At 40.6% G+C, this 10,893-nt stretch overlaps 1 protein-coding gene across 1 annotated transcript; it reads right to left on the bottom strand.

The window, feature by feature from the left end:
- Positions 1-3,301: 3,301 nt before the first annotated feature.
- Positions 3,302-6,906, bottom strand: LOC105054774 (tubulin alpha-3 chain). The gene is made up of 5 exons (XM_010936368.4): positions 6,630-6,906; positions 5,704-5,918; positions 5,397-5,596; positions 3,913-4,421; positions 3,302-3,813 (listed from the first exon to the last, which is right to left on the bottom strand). Exons 1-5 carry the CDS (start codon positions 6,740-6,742, stop codon positions 3,498-3,500), a joined length of 1,353 nt encoding a protein of 450 aa, XP_010934670.1. The 5' UTR covers positions 6,743-6,906; the 3' UTR covers positions 3,302-3,497.
- Positions 6,907-10,893: the final 3,987 nt, after the last annotated feature.

Raw genomic sequence — 10,893 nt, 5'->3', positions numbered from 1 at the left:
AGGATCTTGGCACACACCTTGTAGAGGATGGTACAGAGGTTGATTGATCTGAAGTGCTCCGGGATAGATGCATCAAGCCGCTTTGGGATGAGGATAACCAACATCTTCTTCCACTCCTTCGATATGCCTCTAGAGTCGAAGACCCTTTGCACTGCCTCCACCATCTTACCTCCAACTATGGGCCAGTAACGACGGAAGAAAAAAGCGAAAATCCATCTGACCCTGAGGTCTTGTCCTCCCCTAGGATCAGAGAGAACTACACACCTCCTCAACGAATACCAGACGAGTCAAGGCCTCATTCTCCTGATCGGAGACACAAATCACAGGCTGGGCCCCCAGAAGTGGAGAATCCTTGTCAAGTGTCGTCATCCAGTGCGATCTGAAGAACTAGGTGATCAACCCTCTGACATCCCCGTTGTCCACCACCACGCCATCACTTCCCCTCAGCTGCCTGATCTAGTTGGCAGATCTCTGGATCATCATCGATTGGTGGAAAAATCTAGTATTGCGGTCATCCTCTTTGATCCATTGGATCTTGAATTTCTGCCTCCACATCATCTCCTACTGTCTCAGCAAAGAATGGTGCATTGAGAGCTTGCGATGAAGCTCCCTCAAACCAGACTCCTGAAGCCCCCCTCTTGATCCTCTCTCATCTGTAGGGCCGCAATGTCAGCCACCACCCCCTAGATCCCGTAGTAAGATCACCAATCTGGAGACAGTTGCACCGGACGAGCCTATGTCTCGCCAACTCCAGCCTTCGAGTCACCCAATATCTCATGTCTCCATGAATCGACATCCTCCACACCTCACTGATCAGCTCTTATGACCTAGGGTAGAAGGTTCAGAACCTTTCGAATCTGAAAGGAGCCTTTGGCATACGTGGGCCATCAATGGTGACCAAAAGTGGACAATGGTCGGAGGCAATCCTTAGCAAATGCTGAACCTAGTGCCCAAGAAAATGCTGGAGCCAGTTGGCAGTGGCAAGGGCACGATCAATCCTCTTTCAAACTTTGGCTGCCCTCTAACAGTTGTTGCATCAGATAAATCTGGGTCCAAAGTAATCCAGATCAATCAGGCCCTCATCACGAATAAACTATCTAAATTTTCTGGAATCAATGCTGTCCACATGCTGTCTGCCATCCATCTTCTCATAAGGTCCCATAATGTAATTGAAGTCTCCAGTGATAAGGGACGGCAAGCCCTGCAACATCATCCTAAAAATCTCAGACTAGAGCACCCTCTGCTTCCTATACTTGGTGCTCGCACATATGCCAGATAGTAGCCACGGGCCTTTGGTCTGCTCCAAGATAACTAAGGCCACCTACCGTTGATCCGAACGTAAGTCGGAGGGGTAATCGCCACCGTGCAATCTTCGCTGGCTTGATCCAGCCGTTGGTTCCATCCAACGAGTTGACACGATCCGAGTCCAACTAAGTAGGCGCCTTCCCGCATTGACCCGGCTCAGGACCTGTCTCAGTGTGCCAAGTCGACTCAGCCTTCTTCTTCCCCCGCTAGGCCAATATCTCCGGCCCAGGTAGCTGCTGGTGAAAGGCCACCAACCAGGGCCCCAGTCCCGGCCCACCATTCACAGCTACCGCCTCCTCCCCTCCTTCCCGGGTCACATTCTCCGGGCCCAACTCGCCGCCTTTCCCCTCTGCCGAACAAGATGTCGCGGGATCATGGAAACACCTACAACAAAGGCACATCTCGCTGAGATTCTTGAAAATGAATCTCTGCCAGAAAGGCCCCTCCAGCCCCTCGATCAACACCCTCGATCATAGCGGCTGGGAGAGATCGATTCTGATGCTGGCCCATGCAAAGCCTAGTCGTTGCCACTCCACCATCCACTCGTCCACTGCCACCAACTCCCTTGCAAGGCTGAAGATCTCTTGGTGTGCCTCCACCCCCCAGAACTTCATTGGGAGCCACGACAGCTTGACCCACACCAGGGCTGACCAGACGGCCCCCTCTATCAAAAAAAGTCAAGCTGCCAGGGCTCCATGGCCAACGCCTGATCGGCCATAACCCACAGTCGGCCAAGAACCAGCTCTTTCTCCCCAGCCACCTTAAACCAGAGAAGTAAATGGTCCAACTCCAGACCGTAGGCTATAACATCCCCTTTCACCCCCACCCAAGATCAGAAATCACGAGCCACCATCTTCGATGCCACCCTTCGACCCAGGGTTCTCACCACAACTGCTGAAGCCGTCCAAGCTTTCGATTCTTCCCTTACGACCTCCTTGCAGAGCTTGATCACCTCTGAAAATCGTCTAACAAGCTCCACCTCCACCGACGATGGATCTGGTGAAACCTAGACAGTGCATCTTTGCATCGCCTGCTTCCGACTGCTTTCCAGCTAAACTACTGCCGATGAGGTCTCAGGATGATTCCCCGGGTTGCTCGCCATCCGCACCAGCACCGACACCCACTGATCAGAGGCTGGCTGCTGGCGATCAAAAAGGAAGGGGAATGGGCACAAATCTCAATGCACAGATGGAATGGGTTCGCAATGGCCACTATTCAAACTCATGCAGTGATATTTCAATAACCAGACTGCATGGGCTATGGGACCAAACTCACCTGGTTTTCCAGTTATCTCGCTTCAAGTAGAAATTAACCAGAGAGCTGTTTGAACTGAGTTGTCTGCTCACCGTTTTTTCTAAACCATATATCCGTTACAGACCTGATATCCCATGGTTCGCATCCGTCTGGTCGTGATCAAAATCAAGCTCTCAAACTACAAATACTTGAACTAAAGTTGTTTACCAACCAGTCCTCCATCAAAATCAAGGTGTCAAAACATAACTGCTTGAATTAAGAGTGGTTTCTCAATGTTTTTCTTAACCATATATCGGATTTAGACTTATCAATCCTCTGGTTCGCAACCTTCTAATCCTAGATCAAAACCGAAGTGTCAGCATAATTGGCTTCTTGATCCCACCACCCTACAATCGATGTGGAACTACACACATACAGATCTTTACATAGTCTCCCATTTAAACACCGACAATCTTATCAGGCTAAAATTCTAAATCCAATTAAATTTAACCACATACATTACAATTAATCCACGATCAAATCCCAAAAAAAAAACCTATGCTCCATTATCTCCTGACCACATATGGCCCAGATCTGCTTTGATATCATTTACATCCAAAAGACTAACCACAAAGTGTTAATTTAAATTTCTTTCAACCGCATAAATATCCAAGATCTCCTTAACGTACAACTAATGTTGAACTAAATACATACCTAGATGAATTCCCAGACAAACAAACCATAGAATATCTGATACCTCAGATGAATATGAAATAACTGAGCAATATTAATAGCCATGGGTAATTTCAACAATAACAAGAGAGAGAGAGAGCAATACAACAGCAAGACACCATCTTACACCATATGAATGGCGCATAACAAGAGTAACGCACAAACAGCAAATGGGAGAGGGAGAGAGAAACCACAACCAACACTGACTAATTAATTATTCCAGCAACTCAATAATCTTCTCCCTCGTCCACATCATCATCTGCACCCTCTGCTCCAACTTCCTCATAGTCCTTCTCAAGGGCAGCCAAATCCTCTCGGGCTTCAGAAAACTCCCCTTCTTCCATCCCTTCTCCAACGTACCAGTGAACAAATGCACGCTTCGCATACATGAGGTCAAATTTGTGATCAATCCGTGAAAACACTTCAGCCACAGCAGTGTTATTGCTGATCATGCAAACAGCCCGCTGCACCCTGGCCAAATCACCTCCTGGGACCACTGTTGGTGGCTGATAGTTGATTCCACACTTGAAACCAGTTGGGCACCTGGACAACATAAAAAATGCAGTCAATTCCCTACTATTAGTAGTTCGGTCTTGCAACACAGATCAACGAGAGGAAAGGGATTGTGATAGTGGAACTCACCAATCGACAAATTGGACTGTTCTCTTGGTTTTAATAGTTGCTACAGCAGCATTGACATCCTTGGGAACGACATCTCCACGGTACATCAAGCAACAAGCCATGTACTTTCCATGCCTTGGGTCACATTTTGCCATCATGCTTGAAGGTTCAAAAACTGCATTTGTGATCTCGGGCACTGAAAGCTGCTCATGGTATGCTTTCTCAGCAGAGATAACAGGGGCATATGACGAGAGCATGAAATGGATTCGGGGATAGGGTACGAGATTGGTCTGGAACTCGGTAACATCAACATTAATAGCTCCATCAAACCTCAGAGAAGTTGTCAATGAGGATATGATCTGTGATATCAACCGGTTCAAGTTGGTGTAAGTTGGCCTCTCAATGTCCAGTGACCTTCGGCAGATATCATAAATGGCTTCATTGTCCAAAAGAACTGCAACATCTGTGTGTTCAAGCAAGGAATGAGTAGAAAGGACACTGTTATATGGCTCCACAACTGCTGTAGAAACCTGCAGCAAAAAAGGACTCTAGTAAGATGAGTCCACTTTACAAAAACAGGCAAAAAGACACTGTTATATGGCTCGACAACTGCTGTAGAAACCTGCAGCAAAAAACGGACTCCAGTAAGATGAGTCCACTTTACAAAAACAGGCAAAAAGACAATAATAGCAACAACCACCAAGCCAATGAAACAGTATCAACTGCCATCATCATCCTACCCACCAAACTTGCATGTCCTCATGCATAAGTGCACACTGATGAAGGGCCCCCAGTGGCAGATATGCACATGTCCACAGGCATAAATTATGAAGTAAAATAATAAATATAGTAATTTTTAAGGTCTGCCACTGGCATATACCAAAGCGGATCCAATGAACCCAGAATCTGAAGGATTTAGTTTGGCAGCATGTTTTTCCAGATACCAAAGCTCGGAGAGATAAACTCTGAAAAGATATAGGTACAGTACTAGCTGATGAAATGGTTCTAAGTTATTTGTTGTACCTCTTAATCTACAATATGTTATAATTGAAACTCTTACTTCTCTGGAGAGTTTATTAATGAAAAAAAAAAATCATGGCCGGTATGTTTCAGTTTTGGTAATATGAATTGATGATTAAATTTTTTTAAGTAGTACATTTCTAGAAGGAAAAATTACATATCTCAAAGAATGCTACACATATTTGACATCTTGTTGTGTCGGGAAATCTGTTTCCTAATTTGCTCATACTTTAACTGCTCATGATAAGTGACTAACTAACATGTCAGTTAACGAGTTCTCCTCAAGCTAGTCTTTCACTGCCAGAGACTTGGGATTATGGAATTACAGAGTAAAGCCTCAAAGGATGAATAATAAATCACCAATGAAAAAGAACATCACCATCAACAACACATGCTTGTTGATCACGTCATAAAGAAGCTCACATAACAGTTCAAACATTCGATAAGAAATCAAATGTTAGAGAGTTCAGACTACCTATTCTTACCTGTGGGGATGGATAGATGGTGAAACCAAGCTTTGATTTCTTCCCATAATCTACAGACAAACGTTCCAACAGCAAGGAACCCAAACCAGACCCAGTGCCACCACCCACAGCATTGAAAACCAGAAAACCTTGCAAGCCCGTGCAGTTGTCTGCCAACTTCCTCACACGATCGAGGCAGAGATCTACAATTTCCTTCCCCACTGCAGCTCAAAAACACAAACCAATTAAAGCCAGAATTAAGGACATAACCAACTTTCTTCTAGTAGTAATAAAAAGACTACCAAGAACATATAGTAAGGTATTCTACCTGTGTAGTGCCCTCGAGCAAAGTTATTAGCAGCATCCTCCTTTCCAGAAATGAGCTGCTCTGGATGGAAGAGTTGACGATAAGGCCCGGTTCTAACCTCATCGATCACAGTGGGCTCCAGATCCACAAATATGGCCCTGGGCACATGCTTGCCAGCACCAGTCTCACTGAAGAAGGTGTTGAAGGCATCATGGGCAACACCTACCGAAGTATCACTACAGAAAATATCAGATATCAGGGCATCAGCCAAACCATGCAGTACACAAAGAAAACAGAAGAAGATTCTAAAACTCTCTGCTAAATTTTGAAATAATTAAGAACTAAGAAGGAATACGGAAGACACTGAAAGTATCTTCAATTCATCTACCAAGCTCTGCTAAAGTATTTAGCTTTTTTTTCCCCCCCTCCAATGATGGCGAAATTTTTGTACCTATAAGTGCGACTAATTAATCTAAAAACACCCACCTTTGGACATTAAATCATAATAATCTTTAAATATCCCATCCAGAACCAAATTCTCATTAGCCCCCAGTAGAGTAAATCAATAATAACCGCTAAAAAAAGGCAGAATGGCATCTTAATCCATTCAGAAAATGAAAAAGATTGTCCATATGCTAACGTAGATGAATCAACAGCAAATCAAGGGAAAACATAATTTCTAGGTTACCTTCAAGCACTTTAAGGATCCCTCGTAATCCAACTGCTAAATAAAAAAAAAGAAAAAGGCCTGAAATTGATGGTAAAGGATAAAAAAAAAAATTAACAAAAGAAGCAACTTTTTGGCCTCAAAACCATCCGAAATTGGACAATCGCCGCTTCCCAACTCTTCAATAGATCCAACAGAGAAGACCGAGATTAAAGCAAATTCAACACAACCAAAAGCACCATAAAGAAGATTATTTAAAATATACAAAATTTCGACGAACCTGGGCATCATGCCATCAGGGTGGATGCCATGCTCGAGACAGTAGAGCTCCCAGCAAGAATTCCCCACCTGAATCCCTGCCTGCCCTATATGGATGCTTATAATCTCCCTCATCTCTCCCCTCCTTCTCTCGAGATCTCAAAAACCCTAACCCTAAATTCCTGTCTCTCTCTAGAGCTCTTTCCTCTTGCTCTCTCCCCCTTTCCACGCAATAGAGATGAAAAAGAAGAAGATGAAGGACAGAGTGGACCGACGTAAATTTTGTTTCGGTCGCAGGCAGGATTTTTAAAGAAGGATACAGCGATGAGGAGAAGAACCCAGCCGACTTTACCAACCCCATTCCATTATTGCTTTCGAGTCCGCAACTTGGCCCATCCTTTATCGTGGGCCCTGCCGAGTTCGGACAGCTGTCCTTCTCCACTGGGCCGGCCCACCGTTGATTCTTAAAAGACTAAAATACCCTTTATACCTCAGTTTGTTTTGAGTAAAATTTGAATAATTATTCTGTTGTTTGAGAGTATTATAGGACCATAGTTTTTTTTTTGAGGCGTTGCCGTGCTGGCGGGGAATGGATCAGAGCACGTGAACAGCGTTGATTGCTGAGCTGTCACCAGCCATCTTTCTAGGCATCCGCCCGGAGCTTGACGGAGAATTATGAGAATGCCACTCCTGTGGGGATGTCGCCCGTATATCTGATCAGAGCCGTAGGATTGTGGACCTCCAGACTTCGGAAAATACATGGACCATGTCCAGTGGACCGATCCAAATGCCAAAGCATACATACGGTGGAAAACAGGCTCATTTGCTCTTGAGTTATTTAATTATAAAAGGGTAGAGAAAATCTTTATGCAACACGTCCAGTATAATAAATTTGACATAAAATATATCATCTAATTATCTTAAAATATATGATAATACTTAATGATATAATATATATTTAATATTATTTAATTTTTTTTAATTTTTAATAATAAAAATATTATTTTTTTATATATAATAAAAAAAAAATAGTATTATTACTTTCTAATATCTTGTATGGCTTTTTATGAATATATATGACATTCTAAATTATATATATTATTTTTTATATATATTTATAACATCTTAAATAATATATATGGTTTTCTGATGTCTTGTATAATTTTTTATAAATATATATAACATCCCGAACAATATATATAACATCATGTGAATATATATGACCTTTTGTGAGTATATATGATATCCCGAACAATATATATAACTTTCTTCGAATATATATGACGTTCTGAATAATATATATAGCTTCCTAATGCCTTATATGATTTCTTGTAAATATATATAAGACGTCCTGAACAATATATATATGACTTCTTGATATTATATAAAATATTAAGAAGTTATATATATATATATATATATATATATATATATATATATATATATATTCACAGAAAGTATATATATTGTTCGAAATGTCATATATATTCATAAGAAGTCATATAAGATGTTGGAAGCCACATATATTGTTTAGGATGTCATATATATTCATAGAAAGTCATATATATTATTCGGGATATCATATATACTCATAGGAAGTCATATAAATCATTAGAAAGTCATATATTGTTGTTCAGAATGTCATATATATTCACAGAATGTTAAATATATTATTTAAGATGTCATATATTCTCACAGAAAGATATATATGGTGTTAGAAAGCTATATATATTGTTCAGAATATCATATATATTCGTAGGAAGTCATACAAGACATCAGAAAGCTATATATATTATTTAGAATGTCATAAATATATAAAAAGTCATATATGGTTCAGGACGCCATATATATTCATGAAAAGTCATACAATGCATTAGGAAGTAATAATACTATTCTTTTTTTGTTGTATAGAAAAAATAATATTTTCATCACTAAAAATTAGAGGAAAAAAAAAAGCTAAATGGAATTTAATGTCTGACCCATCTAAATGCGCTACGTGCCCTATTATGGTGCAAAGAGAACCTCTTTAGTCCCACATAGGTTATGAGTCCAAAGGGATCAGTATGACTTATATGGATTAGAACATTCTCTCCTCCGTGAGATATCTTTTAAAGGGTAAAATCGTAAGGCCTCATACGACAACGTCAGAGGCCAAAGCAAATAATACTTCATGCATGCGAGCGTGGAGTTATAAGTCAATCATCCGAGCTATCCAACCCTTTGACCTATGACCGCAATATTGGCATCGTCTATGGGAACACCACCTGCTCACATATACTCTCTCTTGACTGGGATGTCTATGTTGTGGTGTAAAGAGGGCCTCTTTAGTTTGTGAGGCTTCGTGCGACAGTGCCTAAGGTCAAAACAGATAATACCTCACGCATGCGGATACGGAGGCATAAATCAACCATCTGAGTTATCCGACCTCTTGATCCATAACCGCAACATGCCCCAATATTATTGTGGCATCGTTTGTGGGAATACCTCCTGCTCATATATACTCTCTCTTGACTGGAGCATCTATGTTGTGGTGTAGAGAGGGCCTCTTTAGTCCGTGAGGCTCCGTGCGACAGCACCAAAGATTAAAGTGGACAATACCTCACGCATGCGGATGTAGAATCATAAGCTAACCATCTGAGTTATCCGTTCTTTTGACCCATAATCGCAACATGCCCCAATATTATTGGGCGATGCGGTGCACAAAGAATTACTAAGGGGGTGATATAATGAATGACTATTGGACTATACCGCAGCTGGATGTTAGGTCGCGGGTCCATCATGATGGATCGATCTGGACCATTTGTTAGGATATTATATTAGGGGGACGCCATCAAGGTGGGGACCCAACGCCGTTTGATGTGAGCCCCCGCGTGATAAAGAGGTTATGTTACAAGATGATCCACGGCTCATCCACCTAATGATGGTGGAAGGTGGCCCGTCAACACTCGACAGCCCGCAAGCCTAGCACGTCCATCGGTTATTACTTACTAAATCAAAAAAAAAATTGTTAGATTTTGTTTCCTTCTGACCTTAAATATTTAAGAAATAAAGTTTTAGGTGGTTAAATTTCATGCTGATAAATCTGGTTTTCAGATTCTTTTTGGTCATTGCAGGAAAAAAGATAAATACTTCTTTAATCATGCATGTGCATGCATATTATTCAAAATAATTTTTTAAATTTATATAATATATGTGTGTATAAATAATTATATGCATATGTAGTAAATAACTTGATACATTCAAATGGATCTCTATTCATATCCGGTTAAATGTAGATCATATGATGGAGGTCCTATATCAACCATCCGTATCATTGGATGTAACCTATTACATCTAAATTGCTTATATATCAACAATCAAGTAGTGTGGAAATTCCTAACCAATGTATCTAGTTTTTAAAATATATACTTTTCATATTATTTAAACTAGTAAATTTTTTAATATTTGATAGATAGACTATAAATCTCGAAATCATATAATTTTTTTATATATAAGTAATTAAAGTATGCTTGTATCGCTGATATGGGACCTCCATCTTTCAATTAAGATATGATTAGATTTGAGTGAAGATCTACGTAAAAGTAACTATCTATAAATAGTATAGAGAAGGAGAATTAGAATATCCCCGATAGGGATACAAATATAGGACTTCGAAATCTTTTGATATTTATTCTCCTAATGTAAATTTTGATTTTATATCAATAACTCTACCAACAATCCAATCTATCACTCTTTCCTTTCTCTATAGATATGTGGTGCTTCAAAGTCAGCTCGGCCTAACTTGACCCTAGCTTGAAGCCCAAGCTCAATTTGATCCTTTCAAATTCATTATTAAGATTTTCAATCATGAATCTGTGCATCGGGCCAAACATTTTAGACCAATCTGATCAAGAATTTTGAACCAATTTGGGTTGATCCCAGCCCTCCAATCCAAATATCATGTTTGGATTGGGCCCAAATGGTTTTGAGCCAAGTCCGAGCATGAGCTTATATCTGAATTTGCAAGGAATTTCAAATCTAAACCCAACTCAAAGCATTAAAAAAAAAAAAATCCAATCACACTTGAGCTGGCAAGTGGCCTCATTAAAAATTCTTGGTGCACCGCCCGCAATTTATAAAATCTGACATGGAACGCACCGTTTTGTCTTATTGGACTATGTAGCCTTCACTTTCCAACGCACATTTAATGTCCACAGTTCTATTTTTTTCGTTTGAAATTTTGAATGATGAAAATATTTTTTTTAAAAATTATGACATTCCTTCTCAAAAATTATAACACTCCATAA

The sequence above is a fragment of the Elaeis guineensis genome, chromosome 2 (assembly GCF_000442705.2).
Source record: "Elaeis guineensis isolate ETL-2024a chromosome 2, EG11, whole genome shotgun sequence".
Lineage (NCBI taxonomy): Eukaryota > Viridiplantae > Streptophyta > Magnoliopsida > Arecales > Arecaceae > Elaeis > Elaeis guineensis.
This window is presented reverse-complemented; position numbering and strand designations above follow the sequence as displayed.

What these genes read in the sequence shown, in the direction of transcription:
- LOC105054774 (XM_010936368.4), bottom strand. Translation starts at nt 6,742, where the DNA reads ATGAGGGAGATTATAAGCATCCATATAGGGCAGGCAGGGATTCAGGTG. An exon ending in CCTGATGGCATGATGCCCAG is followed by an intron (nt 5,919 to 6,629) that starts GTTCGTCGAAAT and finishes TATTTTCTGTAG; the next exon opens with TGATACTTCGGTAGGTGTTG. An exon ending in TGCTCGAGGGCACTACACAG is followed by an intron (nt 5,597 to 5,703) that starts GTAGAATACCTT and finishes TTTGAGCTGCAG; the next exon opens with TGGGGAAGGAAATTGTAGAT.